This window comes from Rhinolophus sinicus, linkage group LG02 (assembly GCF_036562045.2).
Source record: "Rhinolophus sinicus isolate RSC01 linkage group LG02, ASM3656204v1, whole genome shotgun sequence".
Lineage (NCBI taxonomy): Eukaryota > Metazoa > Chordata > Mammalia > Chiroptera > Rhinolophidae > Rhinolophus > Rhinolophus sinicus.
In genome coordinates this window covers 150,715,375-150,732,434 of record NC_133752.1, presented here as the reverse complement: position 1 = coordinate 150,732,434, position 17,060 = coordinate 150,715,375, and the positions used below count along the sequence as shown (strand labels likewise).

The 17,060-nt window shown below is 46.6% G+C and overlaps 2 protein-coding genes across 8 annotated transcripts in view; both read right to left on the bottom strand.

Moving 5' to 3' along the window:
* Positions 1 to 647: 647 nt before the first annotated feature.
* Positions 648 to 13,069, bottom strand: PRKAG1 (protein kinase AMP-activated non-catalytic subunit gamma 1). The gene is made up of 12 exons (XM_019724673.2): positions 12,925 to 13,069; positions 8,915 to 8,963; positions 3,463 to 3,572; positions 3,194 to 3,275; positions 3,037 to 3,095; positions 2,851 to 2,896; positions 2,706 to 2,760; positions 2,352 to 2,478; positions 2,080 to 2,245; positions 1,888 to 1,925; positions 1,472 to 1,618; positions 648 to 1,365 (listed from the first exon to the last, which is right to left on the bottom strand). Exons 1-12 carry the CDS (start codon positions 12,931 to 12,933, stop codon positions 1,261 to 1,263), a joined length of 993 nt encoding a protein of 330 aa, XP_019580232.1. The 5' UTR covers positions 12,934 to 13,069; the 3' UTR covers positions 648 to 1,260.
* A 362-nt stretch (positions 13,070 to 13,431) lies between these two features.
* Positions 13,432 to 17,060, bottom strand: part of KMT2D (lysine methyltransferase 2D) — a 40,649-nt gene continuing 37,020 nt past the window's right edge. For all 7 annotated transcript variants that reach the window (XM_074325745.1, XM_074325747.1, XM_074325751.1 and 4 more), the window contains exons 52-55: positions 16,752 to 17,037; positions 16,451 to 16,524; positions 16,218 to 16,326; positions 13,432 to 16,062 (exon numbers count right to left, since the gene is read on the bottom strand). In XM_074325745.1, the coding sequence (XP_074181846.1) occupies positions 15,970 to 16,062; positions 16,218 to 16,326; positions 16,451 to 16,524; positions 16,752 to 17,037 (562 nt within the window). In that variant the 3' untranslated portion in view covers positions 13,432 to 15,969. The remainder of the gene's footprint in view (positions 16,063 to 16,217; positions 16,327 to 16,450; positions 16,525 to 16,751; positions 17,038 to 17,060) is intronic.

Here is a 17,060-nt window from a genome sequence, read left to right as displayed (position 1 = left end):
GTCCTGCTGCTTCCCCACCCCCTATCTTCCAGCTCATTCCCTTTTTGGAAGAATCACAAGGGATTTGTATGTTCAAAGACAGTTCAGCAAAATCCAGAGTCCAACCTTCCCTAAGAAAGTCTAATGATGGTGGCATGTCTCTCTGCCTAAAGAATACAGGTATTCTGTATACTCTGGAGACCTAACACTGTTATGAGATTTTCCTGGGGTCCCAGCTACGGTCCAGGCAGAGGTGAAAGTGGGGTAATTAAGGACGACTGTAGGGAATAGGGTGGGGAACAGTTATGAACAGAGATATAGAAAAGTAGTAGTAAGTCTAGTGTAGTGGTAAAGAGCATGAGCTCTGGGGCCAGACTGTTTGAGTTCAAATCCTAGCTCTACTTTTTACTAGCTGTGTGGCCCTGGGCTAGTTACATAGCCTCTCTGTGCCATTTCTTTTAAATTTATAAAACTGGAATAATATCCACTATTGTTCTGAGGATTAAATAAATTAATATATGTCAAGCACTGAGAATGGTGTCTGACACAGTTTTATATAAGCGTGTGTGCTATTATTATTGTTATTTTTGAGTTGAAGAAGCCATATGAAGTCGGAAGGTTGGAACCGTAGTATCAACTACAAAAAGCAAACACTGCAATACCATGAAGAGGTTCCTGTCATTTTAATTAAGTTTGCCATGAAAAGCAATAACCTCAGCTAAGCACTCTGCCCTACTCCTCCACCTAACCCACCTCCCTTCATATATAGCACAGGAACCCAAAGGCTGTCCTCCCCACTATTCTCCCCACGCCCCTTATGGGAAGAAATGTCACTAAATGGACTCAGCCTCCTCCATATAGCATGAAACAGATGAATAAAAATATTTTTATGAAGAGTTTTGTTGTGCTATTATCTTAGGGTGGAGTCAGGGATGGAGATAGAGGTAAAGGCTGGCTGAGGTCTGGGATCTCTTAGAGATCAGAATTGCCCGAGGGGCACAGAGTCCATGACTCACCCAGGAGATGGGCTACGCCTAAGAGGACGGGCTAGGATGGGCCGGGCTGAAAAGTTTTCCTCACGTGTATGTGTGAGGCTAGGACAGCTAAAAATCCATTCTCCTTCCTCCCCTACTCCCTTCCCCAGCTCCCAGGTAGAAGGGCAGGGGGCTCCTGAGCAGGGAACAGAGTCCCAAGTCTCTCAAGGTTCCGTCTGTGGTTCGCAGAGCTCTGGGCAGGCAGTGAGTGGGCATTCCACCTGGTGCCGCCTCCCCCACCCCCAGCTCAGGGCTTCTGTCCGCCTGTGAGCACCAGGGCCTGCAGGATGTCTGACAGCGACACAATTCCCTTGACGACGTCATTCTCATCCACCACTACAAGTCGGTGAACCTGCAGAGAGCAACAAGGGAGAAAGACATGTTTAGTGCCAGCCTTGGTTAGGGGGAGCCCTTCATGCCCACCTCGCCGAACCGCACTCTCATGGCTGCCCCCCCACCTCTGCTTCCACCAGCCTGTTGATGATGGTCTCCAGGGTCTCATGCAGATAGCACTTGAGGACACCCTCAAAGTAATGTGATCGATGTTGTAAGGCTTTGGTCACAGACACATCTAGGTTGTTGTAGGTCTTTTCTGCTGCCAGATTCTGGGGAGAGAGGAGAAGGTGCTTGCAGGGAAGGGAGGGAGCCAGCCCCCAAACCCTGAGCCCACCCAACCTCGCCAGAGGGATTTAGAGCAGTTATTAGCCATGCCCACAAGCCACACCCAGCTCATTCAATTCCTTTTCAAATAGGATTTGAAAGCTTGGAAGCGTCTTAAAATTCTTAGGTCCCAGAAGAGGCTCTCTTCTTCTCCCTCTCCACATTCAACACACCACCCCTTCCCCTACCTCCCAAGCCCTCCACAATCACTCACGATAACATCAAATTTGGAGTAGATGTCCACCACACGCCCTAGGGGGACAGAGGCAGCTCAGCAAGGAGGATCTGGCATCCAAGGCTCCCCTGCCCACAGAATCACCCTCCAGGCTGAGCTGAGGGGGCAGATTTTCCCAGAGCCACCCTGGATTCCCTGGAGCCCTCCCTCACCTTCTACCCAATCTCTCACCTTTGTCATCCACCACAGGCAGGGCTGAGACTCGGTGCTGTACAAAGATGCCCAGAGCCACGTAGACAGGGGTGGTCGTGCGGACCATAGCAATGTTGGCGTAGGTGCCAATTTGTAGCTCTTCCAGAGACTTAGACATGAACTCTGGCTTGGGGAACTCAGTGATCTGAGGAAGGAAACATCAGCTTGATTTTCAAGGCCCCCTACACCACCCTTGGATATCCTTCCCACCCAGTATATAGGAAGTAAAAACTGGGCCAAGGAGCACTTACAAACAATTTGAGGAACTTGAGGATGCGCTTATGGGTGAGGATATACAAGGTGTTGCCTGATTCTGGGTCAATAACTGGCAGCCTGTGGATCTTGTTCCGAATTAATGAAGAGACAGCATCAAACAAGCTATGGAAAGGTGGGGAATAATGATAAGTTCCACGTACTGGGCCTGAGGGTAGTTAAATAGCTCCGTAAAGTGTGTTTATAAACAGGGAAAAGTGATGGTTGGGGGAGGGAAGTAGTGTGTGTGTGTGTGTGGTGTCTTTTCTCTCTTCTGCCCCTGGATCTCTGGGTGTCTAGCTATACCACGGCAAGGCTCTTCCCTTTCTAGCAAATGGGTAGCTGGAACTCACCTGGCATTAGGAGAAATGCAGACAAGTGGTTTAAAGGAGTCCTGTAGGTACACCTCTGAAGGCAAAAAGAAGGGTCACAGAATAACACCATTTCTCAGGAAACTCCATCCCTTTTTCCTCTCACAACCCCCAATTCTCTACATACCTCTCCAAGTTTCTATCTTGTGTTCTTCCAGCTCATAGATCTGTACCTGGAAGCAGGAGCAACAGAACTTGAGATTTGATCTCCCTGCTTCCTAAACCTCTTGTGTTTTGCTTGGAAAAAAGGAAATGAGAAGGAGGGGCTTTGGGCAGGGGAAGTGGCTTTGGTCATTGGACTAAGGTCCCTTACCAAGGCTGATTTATAGTAGCGGTGCAGGATATTGATGAAATCAGTGATGGTCAGCATACCTAGAGGCCAAGACAAGAGCACTCAGCACTGCGCAAAACGTGTCCCTGTGCCCAGCACGACACACCAATAATACCGTGTTCCAGACACGTTTGCTTACCCACAAAACTTTGCTTCTTACTATCCCACAAAGGGGCAGCTCGTACACCATTAGTCACCAAGGCAAAGAAAGCTTTCTTCACCTATAGCCGAAAGAATTATATTCACAAAGGGAAATTCATGGGCTTTAACGAAAAAGGGGTTGGGTATGTTGGGGAAAACATGAGATTAACCCCAGAGAACGACAAGGATATTATCCTTGGGATGAGTTAGGATGAGAGGTATTGAACTAGAGGCTCAAGAGGGAAGGAAAAAGAGGATTTCACCCACCTGCAGGGAAGTATCAAATACAACCAATTTGGAGCTTGTGGGAATCAGGTCATAGCAGCGATGAGACTTCATGAAGGAAGTATACACACTATTGTTGGATTCTGGGGTCTCTGCATAGGGTGGGATAGTTAGTAGCTTCCTTCCATACAACAATTCACAATCAAAAGAGGCAGAAAATAAAACAGTGTGGTAGTTGCTCAAATATTTAGAGCATAATTTTTTATAAGGCCCCCTATTTTATCTGTTTTGTCTCTACTGTTCCATTAGAAACAAACCCCTTAGAAACCATTCCATCCAACCCCCATCTCCAGTAGGACTCTATCAAATGGCTTCTTAGGCAAAAGATGGCTGACTAAAACAGAAAGTTTATATCTTTCATTAACTTGTTTTAAGTCTAAAAGTTTTTTTCTCATCTTTAACTCAAATTTTCCCTTTCATATATTTAGCACATTTTCACTTGTACTCTTTTTCAATTAAGATGTAATTATTTGAGGGGCCGGCCCGGTGGCTCAGGCGGTTGGAGCTCCGTGCTCCTAACTCCGAAGGCTGCCGGTTCGATTCCCACATGGGCCAGTGGGCTCTCAACCACAAGGCTGCCAGTTCAATTTCTCGACTCCCGCAAGGGATGGTGGGCAGCGCCCCCTGCAACTAAAATTGAACACGGCACCTTGAGCTGAGCTGCCGCTGAGCTCCTGGATGGCTCAGTTGGTTGAAGCGCATCCTCTCAACCACAAGGTTGGTGGTTCGACTCCTGCAAGGGATGGTGGGCTGTGCCCCCTGCAACTAGCAACAGCGACTGGACCTGGAGCTGAGCTGTGCCCTCCACAACTAAGACTGAAAGGACAACAACTTGAAGCTGAACAGCACCCTCCACAACTGAGATTGAAAGGACAACAACTTGACTTGGAAAAAAAAGGCCTGGAAGTACACACTGTTCCCCAATAAAGTCCTGTTCCCCTTCCCCAATAAAATCTTTAAAAAAAAGAAAAAGATGTAATTATTTGAAATTCAAATAAACCTCTTAAAATTCTTCTAAGACCTGCATATGAGAAAGTTATGGTCCAAGCTGGGCCACTTCTGATCAACATGAACTTGGAGCCCAGTGTGCAATCAATCTGGCCCCAAACACCCTGAGAGTCCATCCTGTGATGCAAGACCCTGTGAATAAGAAATCAGCCCACCTATTCTAGACAAATGGGAGACCCTGGCTGTGTTTACCTTTCCAGTCTTCTGATTTTAATTGCTTGCTCTAAATGGGAGAAGCAACCCCCAAAATAATAGTTTAAATGTGCTACCTACTATGCTATGTGTACTTAAAAACATTACATCATTTAATCCTTATAACAAATCTGTAAGGCAAATTGTGTCCTCATTTTTCAGATGAGAAAACGGGGAAAGCAGTTAAATCAACTGCTCAAGTTCATACCATTAGTAAGTGACAAGAAAGACTCAAACACAGATCTACCTGATTCCAAAGCTCATGCGCTTAAATACTACCCAGTTGTTTGTCTTTATTTTTTATACCAAAGTTGCTGCACAGGTACACAATTTAAAGAGTCAAATAACTCTACAAATTTTGTCAAGAAAAACTGCAGTGCCTGGCACCCCCTTCCCTGTACCAGAGAAGAGAACTATTTCAGCTGGGTTTTTTGGTACTTATTTCAAGATCCATATGTAACAGACTCAGATTATTCCTTTTTGATTGTTTCACTTTGGGGCATTATCTATTATCATCCAAGGAAGATGAGAATTTTTAGTTCTCTTTTCCACCAGGATCCCATTACAAAACATGTACCACCCATGCTCCCATCCTTCCAGAAGTTAAAGTATAATGTTAGGTACATCAATATTTAAATAATTTTGACCGAATATTCATTATTCAGAGCTAAGCCAAATAATAAACTCTTTTCTCTCTTTCTTCCTTCCTTTCTTTCCTTTCTTTGTCAATTTTGTTTTCCCTGGAGTCAATAATTGTCTTGTCTTTTCATCTGCTTAATTTTCTATGTATGGTATTTATATCTAATTCAACCCCTTAACTCTTCACCAGTTGTTTAAATCTCCTCTCAAGAAGTTCAGAAGCATTAGATAGTCTATCAATTTAAACTACCCAAAGCAGTCTCTCTGCAGCCTTCTGACTTGCTCAGATCTGCGCTGGTCGGCCTGGTGTGCACAGCTGTATCCTGAGGCCTTCCTTCATCACCATGCAGAGGACACCTTGCACAGCTCCCCAGTATTGGCTCTCCTGTGCCCTCAGTCCCATGCTTTCATCTTTTTGAATACTCCCTTGTTTTGGGGGAGCACATCTTCCAGTAGCTTCCTGAGAAAGGTTACATGGGAGGTACATTTTTTGAGACCTTGCAGTCTAGAGATACCTTTATTTTACCCTCATCTTTGATTTAGAATTTGGCTGGATACAGAATTCTACATTGGAACTTATTTTTCTGCAAAATGTTGAAGGCATTGCTTCATTGTCTTCTAGCTTCTGTCGAGAGTCTAAAGCAATTCTGTTTCTTGGTATGTAACTTGTTTTTATTCTCTCTGGAAAATCAGGATTTTTTTTTGTTTCCAGCATTTTGAAATCTCATGATGGTTGTGCTTTGGGTGGGTCAATTCCATCCAAGGTGCTGAATATTCAATGAGTCCTTTCAATATGAAAACTGTCCTCCAGTTCTAGGAAATGTTCTTGAATTATTTCTTTGATCATTTTCTTTGCTCTGTGTTGTCATTTTTCTTTTTCTGTATGTAACTCCTATTATTTAGTTATTGGACTTCCTAGACTGACCCTTTAAGGATTTTTTTGTTGTTGTTTTGGTGAGTTGTTTTTAAAATATCTTTTCTCTCCTATTTTCTACTTCTTTGATTTTTTTTTTTTCACTTCTTTGATTTTTAATTCTACTTCTCGGAGATTTCCTCAACTTGATTTCCAAACCTCCTACTTTTAAATTTTTGCTACTATATATAGTTTTTAAATTTTTTCTTTTTTTTTAATTGGGGAATATTGGGGAACAGTGTGGTTTTCCAGGACCCATAAGCTCCAAGTCAAGTCGTTGTTTTCAATCTAGTTGTGGAGGGCGCAGCTCACTGGCCCATGTGGGAATCGAACCTGCAACTTTGGTGTTATGAGCACTGCGCTCCAACAGAGCCAACCGGTCGTCCCAACCACTATATTTTAAATGTCCAAGATCTTTTTGTTTTCTGAAACTTTTTTTATTTGTATTTTATTTATTTATTTTTTTAAGGAGGGTGCAGCTCGCAGCGCCCTATGTGCGGATAGAACCGGCAACCTTGGTGTTATTAGCACCACACTCTAACCAACTGAGCTAACCGGCCACCCCTGAAACTTTTTAAAAAGATTGTATCCTGTACTTGTTTCAAGGTGTTAATATATTCTTTATCTGAGTACACATTAATGTTAACTTAAAAGGTTTTCTTCTCTATGCATTGACTTTTCCCCTCTGTTGCTTTTTCTTTGTTTCTTTTCATGGTGGGGGCAGTCTGGATCATTTTTTTTTTTTTTAACGTTAGACGCTTTCTTTAGACGTCTGGTAATCCTTGGTTTAAAGGAGGATTCAAACCATATGTTAAGAGTGGAGTCTTTAAAGCTGATTGGAAGCTCTGAGTGCGGAAGTGAGCCTTGTTGACTGTGAGCTGTTTGGATGCCAACACTCAATACATATTTTTTTTAGGGCTTTTTCCTCAAGGGATTCTGGAGAGGATTATTTATTCAATGTTGTGCTTGGAGGGTGAAGTCTTTTCTGTCAGCATTCTGGAAGTTGGATGGGGGACGAGGACTGGGGTCTCCGCATTTAGTCTAGTTCAGTTCATGCTCCTGTGTTTAGTCTAGTACCTTAGCCCTCAGTCAACTGGGCCTGAGCCCCTCTCCGGATGGCCAGTCTTTGCCAAAGTTGGAAAGGGGAGTTACCCAGCTGCACTCAACGGAGGAGGGAGTCTTGGGATCTGACTGCTTCTCAGACCTTCAATCCTTTTTGTCTTTCCCCTAGTTTATAATTCATTTTTCTCAGGTCTGCTAAGTCATTTACCACTCTTCCATCTGCTTTCCAGTTTCCAAAAATTCATTGCTATTGTCTCCTCTCTTGTTCTTCTTATTCTGGTGGGTTTGAACCTTTTTTTAAAAAAATTCCTTTATGGTTGTTTTAGTGGCTTTTGGTGAAGGAACAAAAGTAGATGCATCTATTTAAACCACCATCTTTAACTGGAAGCTCACCATTGTTTTTCAAATTGGAAAACCCACAGACTCCCAAGAACATGTCTTTTGACATCAGTTTAAGACACATTACATTGACAGTAAAATACTACCATTTTAGGCTACAGGCCTACAGACATATTTGATTTGGCTTTCCCAGGGTTTTAAAAATAAATCAAGATGCCAAATTTTTAAAGATCTGGAGATTTACATACAAATCCAAATTCTTAGTTTCTTTTCAAAATCAGAAGATCTGACAAAACTGGGTCTTGAATTCTAGAACAGTATCAAATGACCAGACCTGGATTGTTGCTGCCTCCTTTTAGACGCCATGAGATCTATAGGTTGTCATAGTTGTATGCAGCCCACATCACGGCTTGGTCCATGTAGACAATGTGAGCTTTTGACCCCTGCCCTGGTGTTAATGCAAATGTCCTCAGAAACCTAACAGACACTGATACCATGCGGCAGTACTCAATTATGAAGAGCCATCCAGATCATTCAAAATATGAGTATATTAACTTTTTTTTGGATACCAACAAAATGAAAACAGAACATTAAAAAATTCTTATGGCGAACTCATACACCCTTAGTATGTCCTCGGATCTCAGCCCATATTTCAAGCCTCTGAGGAAGTGTGTACTCCTAATGCCATAAATGTATCCTTAGAAAACTTAAGAGTGATCCTGGGCAAAATCCTTTAGCAGAGATGCCTGTAAGTTCTGCCTCTTTTCTAGATGACCTTGAGTTGGAACATTCCATCCTAACCAGGTATTTGGGCAGGCGCTGGGATTGCTTGGATTTTAGGGTTTAGTACCTCTATTTCTAGATTAGTTCTAAGAGCTTTTAAAGCCTTTCTATAATTTCTTGTATACACTTAGTGGTTTCAGTGAGCTTGCTGGATGATAAAATCCTAGTGGCACTATTTCTGGGCTACTCATAAAACACCAGGGACTTCTAAAACCTGGTTAGCCAGCTCAAGTTGCCTATGGAAGTTTTCCCTAGATCTCAAAAGTTTCTCTCAAGTGCTCTGAATATTGAAGATATTGATCATCCCCATCCTGCCCAAGATTTATTCCTGGGTGATCTTGTCAAATTATTGTGCCTGATGTGTATGGTTTGGCACATTATCTGGCGCAGCTTTGATTTTCCCAGGGGAGACCCTGAGGGAGGTACAAAAGCACTGCTGAAGACGACAGGATCAGGCTACTGCTTTCATACCCAATCTCCCTTTTTCAGTAAACTTACCTTGGAGATGCTCGTTTTCCACAGCTAGGAAGCTCTCTGAAGAAGTGACCTGGAGAGATACGAGAAACAGAGATTGAGCCTATTCTAGGCTCCATCCACTTTAGCCTACCATTAGGAGAAGGGCTGGGGAACTAATGACTTCCTTTAAAGCACTATAAAACCCTTTTGAAGTATTATCTCATTTAACCTTCATAACAACCCTGAGGTAAACACTATTCTTAGCCTTATTTTCACAGATCAGGAAACTGAGGTTCAAGAAATATTAAGCAACCTGCCCAAGGTCACATGGCTGGTAAGGGGTGGAAATAGGTATTTGAATACAGATCCGTGTGGCTCCAAACTCAAGTCCTTATATACTACACTGCCTAATGAAACATTAGGTCCTAAAAGCTGAGACTAGAAAATCTGAGTTTATGGCTGGCCCCACGAGATTCTCACAGATCTACTTTATAAAAACCTAGAAGCCAGAGACAACACGGCTTTCCCCCAAACACTGAGCATAGCTGTGAGCACCGGGGAGAAGACCACATCTGGGGAAGATCCCAGCAGCTGACTGTCAGAGACAGGCAGGCAAAGCTTGAATGACGGAGGGGTGGAGGAGCAGCACAAACATTCTAAAACTGGGGAGATGAGTCCGCTCAGCATCCTTGTGAGTCGAAGGCTGCCACAGCCCAGAGGATGCTGGTTTTCTCAGTTTCCATGCTCATGACAGTCTGAGCTTAGAGAGTGCTACGAATACACAGAAACCTTCAGAACTATCGCTATGCTCCCTCAAGTGGGAACATTTGGAAATTTCATTGCTATCTAGGAACCCAGGAGGTGTCATGATAATTTTCATCCACTGGAATCAACAGTTTGGCTCCATTTAATTGGGGTAATATTCTCAAACTAACTTAAAGTCGTACTTCACCTCCATAGCTGCTGTAGTAGTATGAAGTTAAAGGGCTTGGCCTGAACCTGGGAAGTTGGCTGGTAGGCAGGGTCAAGTTGGCAGGACAGCCCTAAACTTCCCTCCCCTAATGGGCCGTGGGGGGACGGGGATAATCTCCCTCTCTCCTCTCTCGGCTGCATAAGACTATCAACATGGCCTGAAATTTTGGCAAGGCGATTGGAACAACAACCTCATCAACTGTAAGTGGAAGAGAGGGCTGTTCAGGGCTAAAGATACATGGTATATAACAGTCTGGCAAAGATTATATACAAAGACGCAGAAAGAGCTACATGTAGCAATTATTGTATCCATCATATAATACTGACATACTGTACTGTGCTACAGTTATTTTGTTCGTTATCTATCCAAACAGATTACAAATTCCTGGAAGCTTGGAACTAACTTCTTTGTATCCCTCATACCATCCAGCATGGGATTTTGCATATTGTTTTGTTTTATAACTCTCAAATTGATGATAATTCTGCCAACTGATGTGAACAGAGACCTAAGACTACATTATAAAGAGAAAAGAGACATACAGCTAAACAGAGACAGATACCTACAGAAGTGAGTCAGACACAACTGAATATTACTTTATCTTTCTGCCTGTTTCTCCACTCAGAAGTGGGGTAATTATGTCCACTCCCCTCTACTTTTAATAACATAAGGTACCACAAAATACTAGTAGAGACACAGGCTAGATCTGACACAAAGACTCACAATTTCTCCCAAACTCCTGATCCATATTTCTAATTGTTTGCTGGACAACCACAGAACCACAGATGTCACAGAAACTCCTCAAATGCTTCACTACGGAACAAAACAGCATCCGTCCCTCCAATCCTATTATTCTTACTGTGCTTCCCATCTTTATTTTTTGTACTACTTTCTCCCAGGTGCCTAGAACTGTAGTCCTGATTCCTTCAAGAATGAGCTATGCCAACATAACATGTCTGCTTAGAATCGCAGACCGGGGCATGACTTAAACTTGTTCTTAACATCTATCAGCTAAGCTGATATGTTAGAAATGCCTCAAGTCCATCTCTCTCCTTTCCACTTTCACAGGTTTAATTTAGGCTTTTACCTCTCACTTCAACATTCTCTAAACTGGTCTTCTGGACCTAAATCTATTTCTTCTTTAATTTGTCTTTCATGCTGTCACCAAGTTCTCTTACCAAGCTTCTCAGGTTTGGAAAGGACTTTCATCTCCAGCAACCTCACTACCTCCTGAAGTAGATCCATCCAGTTACAGAAAGCTGTTAAGAACATTCTTAAGGCAACTCACTGCCTTGCTCATAAATCTTCCATGGGTTGTCTTATTACAAAACAAAGATCAAACTTAGTGAGGTATGCAATACCTTCAACCTGACCTCAGCTTACTTTTCCAGTCTTTTTCCCCCCACTGTGATCAAAATCCAAAACTCCAGCAACATTAACACGTTGCATACGGATCACGAGAATCTTCACGAGGGATTTAAACCCCGCCGTACGCAACGTGTTAAGCGACTAGCTCATCCCCAATTAATCTATATACTCCAATTTCTATGGCCTTGCTCACACTGTTCTTTCTCCGCTATGCTTCCACAGCCCTTTTTTTGCATGTTTCATTTTATCTTATTTTATTGGGGAACAATGTGTTTCTCCAGGGCCCATCAGCTCCAAGTCGTTGTCCTTCAATCTAGTTGTGGAGGGCGTAGCTCACTGGCCCATGTGGGAATCAAACCTGCAATTCTGTTGTTCAGAGCTTGCGCTCTAACCAACTGAGCCATCCGGCCGCCCCTTTTTTTTGCATCTTGATGATAGCATTTATTATTGTTTACCTTAAATAACAGCTGTCACTGGCTTGCCCTCACCCCCCACTCCAGTTATGCTGAACATTTTCAAAGCAGGGGTTTTCTTTTCTGCTTCTTTTTAAAACAATTTCTATCCCAAGAACCTGACCCAGTATATAAAATGCAAGGCTTAAATTACAAAATCTATATAAAAATACCTTGTAAACATTTACAAGTAAAAACTTTCTTGTAAAGTGCATTATTTTGAATTTTTGGAATCAGACTGTTTATTTTTGCTCAAAATTCTCTTCATCTGTAAGAACTGACTCCCTTGCCGGGGTGACCAATTGCAAATCACTTTACCACTTTGCTTTGTTTTCTTCTTTATAACCTGAGGGACATGATCTCTCTGCAGGTAGAGAAAGGACGCGGTAAAATCATTACTGGGCAGGTAATCGACCCAAAGACAGGCGAACCTGCTGCAGCACACAACTACAAAGGCACACAACTGCAGCATCAGACGATAAAGATAGAAAGAGTTATATGGTTATAAACTCTCGGAGAGGGAAGTGAATGGGAAGGCTTCCAGAGTACTGGAAAAGACTCCACGTAGCAGGCAGTCTGCAGCACCTTGAGGAGAATGAAGGGACCTGCCACAAGGGGTCAATGCCAGCTCGCCAAGAATGGGTGATGGTTATGCCAACATGCCTGCTTAGAATCTCAGCGCAGGGCACGACCTAAAACTTATCCAGGGGCACAGCGGCCAATACCACTGATCCCCTCCTTCAGGGAAACCCTTCTTTTCAGTCTTATTATGGGAATGTGACCTCGCTGGACACCTCGAAGCAGCAGAAGTCTTTCAGATGTCCGTCCTGCCAGGGATGGCAGGGATCACACTCAGACAACCAGGGCCTGGTGTTGCCTGCCAGCGGGGGTCCCTCGGAACCCCCCTGCCTCTCCCAGGAAAGCCGAGTCACAACCCTGCGCTCTCAGGCAAACCTGAGGGGCCTGAGGTGCTAAGAAGAAAGCAGTCCTGAGATCGCGCGGGTGCGCGCGGGATCCAAGGAGGGAACTAGGTGTCACTGCCAAGCCCGACTGCGAGTACCGCGGACGGAAGGCAGGCAACGGCGCGGCCCAGGGCTGGGGGATGAACCCGGCGAAGGAACGGAGTGGCAGGGTCACGGAGAGGACAGACACCCAGCTTTTTGTTTCCTGCGCCCCCGCGTCGGCCCCTGGCCGGGCCTCCCCGTCCCCCAGCGGGGCCTCAGGCTCCACAGCGCCCCCCGTCGCGCTCCCGCGCTCCTCACCGTCTCCATCGCAAGCGGCGCCCGCTGGCTTCGTTCACTTTAGGAAGCTCGCTGGCTATGGGGGGAGGCCCCGCCCCACGTCCGGTGCCGCGAGCCACTTCCGCTTACGTAAGGAGACGCCCGGCGAGGGCGGAAGGCGGGGAGCTCACCCTTCCGGCGCGGCCTGCCGGTAACCGCCCTCCCCGGGGCCTCTCCGACCTCAGAGGTCCGGCCGACGGCGAGGGTGACGGGACGGAGTCGCTTGTATTTAAAATGTTCTTTTTTTTTATTTGTCGTTTAAAAACAAACTTGGAAGAAGCAAAATCCAAAACTTGCCCTTTGCCTCTTGCAACATAAATTATGTACAGTTCAGAATGATCGCTGATACAAAACATGCCAAGGACAGGAGCGCTGGGGGGTGGAGAGAGAGAGGGCGCTTTAAAAAAGGGGAATCATTTCATCCGCTGTTACGAAGGACCAACCTTGCTGTACAGGATACACACAACACAAAATAAAGTCTTCACGGGATTCACACTTGTCAGCGATTTATTTTTTAAAAAGGGGGAGGGTCCTGGAGGTGAGGGGAGAAGACTGTAAAGGGGAAAAACTGAAAATTGAATATGTGCAAGTGTAAACCAACCCAAAATACAAACACGGGGGGGGGGGGGAGGAGGGAGGAGGGAATTCTGATGCAATTATACAGGCGGGGTACTTAAAAAAACCAACAACCAAAATTCCAACCTTGTAGCTTGGGTCTGAGTTAGTTTATATAAAAATTAAAAACTGTATAAGGTTTCTTCACTAAATTCTACAGGACTATCGGATACCTAGCATATGCTTACAGAGTCTGCCCCCTCCCCTTTTCCCAGTCCCAGGGCCCAAGCTCCAATGAGAGCCTGACTCACAGGAGCCAATCTCCCCCTCCCTGTAGCCTAGACCTTTTGCTCTTGGAAAAGGAACATCCAATGGCTTTGGGGGCAGCAGCCCAGTCTCCCCACTGTCTGATTTAATTACAGTGGTTTCTGTGAGGGTGGGGGGGGTGTGTTATTCTCTAAAACGTTTGCAGCTTGAAACAGTTGAGGAAGCAGCTTAAAACAAAACAAAAAATCTCCCTACCCCCATCAATCCGCAACCCCCCAAATTCAAAAACAAAACAAAAACAAACCTAAAATCACAACAGCGACCTTGCTCCCCCTCCAGCAGGCCTGCCCGTCCACCGCCACCAAGCCCACCCTACACTCCAGACATTTGATTCTTGAAAATATTAATTACAAAATGCCCTTTGCCCACAGCCCCTAGGAGAGAACTGCATATAAGCTTCATCTTCATCCCCACGGCTCCCTACCAGAGAGGGGTCTGGGGCCTCACCCACCCAGATCTACCCCTACCCCCAGGAAGAGGTTCAACTGCAGCACAAGCTTGGGCAGAAAGGGGAAGGAAAGGGAGGCAGGGAACCCATCACCCTCTGGCTCCCCCTGGGGCCAGCTCACTTTTGTGCGTTATAACATAGTCCAACTTTACAATAGGGGTGGGAATCGCCCAGCCTCTATACCCCCACCTTACAGCAGTCACAGCCAGGGGGTGGTGAGGAGGGGGTGAGGAAAAGGGCGGTAGGTTGGGTAATGGAGGGGGCCCCCCCACAAGGGGAGCTCCGTGTGTCTGCCCCACGCCCCCCTACCATTTATAAACTGGTTTTGTAAAAAGAAAATAGATATATTTATATAGAATATATAAAGCACAAAAATTAGTAGTTTTACATTTGCTCTCCCCGGGGGTGGGGGAGAGGGGAGGGTTCTCACCTCCAGCCGGCTCCCCCATGCCCCACAAGACTATGTACAATCCCATGTATAAATAGATAAATACCCCCCACCCTCCCCTCGCTGACACTAAGCTCCCCACCCCCACATCACCACCCCTTCCCACCAGACCAGCAGCAGTTTGGTGACTGAGGGAAAGTGGGAGCTCCGGGCCACACCCTGCCTCACTGGGTATGGGCATGCCACTCAGGGATAGCCCAAACCCTACCACCCACCCACCCCATCCAGGGGCTGGAGGGCAAATGGGCTCATGATGGGGTTTGGAAAACAGGAAGGAGATAGCCTGGTCCTAGGTTTAGCACACCCCTCCTGCCCCCATGTCCAGATGGAGAAGGAAGTCCTAGAGCAACTAGGGGCCAGTCATCCCCAATCTTCATCATCATTAGCCTCAACCGCCATCCCATGCCCAGAATTAAAAACAAAGATGGATTTTTTGTTGTTGTTTTCTTCCTCCTCCTACCCCCCTTCCACCCACTCAGAAGAGGGCAGTGAGGTGGGGGAGAGGGTTGGGGCAGTAGGGGGGCTTGGAGAGGGTCTCACATTTCAAAACAGCAAAAAATCCAACACTTAAATGAGGTAGGTGTGGGTGCGGGGTCTCCTTGCCCGGCTTGCCTGGCTTGCCCTCCTGGGCAGCTGGGCGCCTCTTTCCCATTCATGTTGCATTTGTCAGAGTGGAAAACAAGGAAACACAACCCATAGAGAGACAAACACAGAGGAGAAGAGGGAGACAGAGACAGATTGAGAGGGAAGGGGTTGGGGGAGGGTGGGGGCAGGACCTGGCAGGCAGGGCCAGGTGTGGGACCCGGCCTTTGGGATTGTCAAGCTTAGTCAAGTCTCTTTGCAGCCTTGAGTTGGGCCGGAGAGGTCGGTGGGAGCAGCAGGGCTGTGAGGCCCGGCCACATATCCTCCTCCCCCCTCCCTGCTGCCTCCCAGATGCTTCTGGGTAGTTCCCGGCCCATATCCCCCTCAAACCTGAGATGCCCAATGGCTGCTTCTGTCTGGCCCCTCCTGGAGCTGGGGGCAGAGATGCCAGCCTGGGGGCCGGTGGCGGGGAAGAGGGTTGTCCCTGGTGCCCAGGGTGGGCTTGGCCTAGGGCCCTCTGCCCCAGCCTCCTACTCCAGGGGCTCCGGTCAGCCGGCAGCCCCAGCCCTGGGTCCTGGCTCTGGCCGCTACCTCTCTTCCCCCTCATCCCTTTCAGGGAAGAGGTTGGGGGTGGGGGGACTCCCCTGCCTGGTAGCCTCAAAGCTTTTTAGTTCATCCATTTCCGACAATTCCAGGCTCCACAGTGGCAGGGGATCTTGTGCTGATCGTCCTCAAAGTCAAACTGATAGTCATAGGTCAGCTGTTAAGAGAAGAGGGCAGAATCAGTGCCAGCACCCCAGAGGCAGTGGGGAGGGCAGAGAAGATCTGATCTGAGGGCAGTGCCTTGGAACTCGGCTCTGGGGAACGGCAGAGAAGAGAGCTGCTTTGTCCCTCAGTCAGCGTGCTGCCTCTCACCTCCTCTCCTTTGGGAATTCGCCGGCTGGAGATGATGATGATTTTATCCTCCTTGTCAAATGTCACAACTTCCGCCACACAGTTAGGGGCACAGGAATGGTTAATGTACCTAAGCAGTGGGACAGTCAGGGATGCCAGGTGATTGAGTTGGGATGATTTTGGTTCCCTGTTGGCCCACCCCCAGCATATCACGCTCAGGAACCCCTAAATCCCTCATTCCTCATTCTTCTCACCTGGCAGGGCCTCCAGTCAATGTAGCATCAATCACATGTTCATTGTTTATCCGGAACATGTAGATGCCTCGATTCTAGAAAGGCAGAAGTTGCAGAAAGGGCAAGAGTATCAGAACGGCCCTGGTGTGGTGGTGGGATCCGGGAGCAGACTCAGGCAGTGGCTTCACATCGTCTTCCTTTCTCCCGCCTCTCACCTCCTCCTCCCACAAGCTTTCCACTTGCTCCCCTGGCCCCCATCCTGCCCCTGCTCCTTGGCTGAGTGTGGACCACGCCCCAGGATGACCTCTCTGTCAGCCCATACCTGCTCCTCATATATTTTCTCTCGCCGGTTGGCCACCTCGTTGCGAATGATGGTGCCAATGTACTCGATGACCATTGTGTGCTTTTCTAGGTCCTTGGCTGCATAGAGCCCCAGGCCCTGGATGCGGGAGCGAGCCAGATACACGTTGTTCTTCCACTCAGTGCGCAGCCGCCGGTACTGAGATGACTTGGAGTGCACAAATTGCTTGCTGTACGGGGTGTTAGTCTCGCCTGTGAAGGTGCTCTGATATGCCTTGGACATGCTGGTGCTGTTCAGGGTGTGGGGCCTGGGAGGCGATACAGTCCATGA

Bases quoted from the DNA above. Each gene is read 5' to 3' on its own strand.
- PRKAG1 (XM_019724673.2), bottom strand. The intron at 2,897-3,036 runs GTAAGGGACCTT...TCCTGCTTCCAG, and splicing joins GCTACTATAAATCAGCCTTG to GTACAGATCTATGAGCTGGA. The intron at 1,619-1,887 runs GTGAGTGATTGT...CTCTCTCCCCAG, and splicing joins ACTCCAAATTTGATGTTATC to AATCTGGCAGCAGAAAAGAC.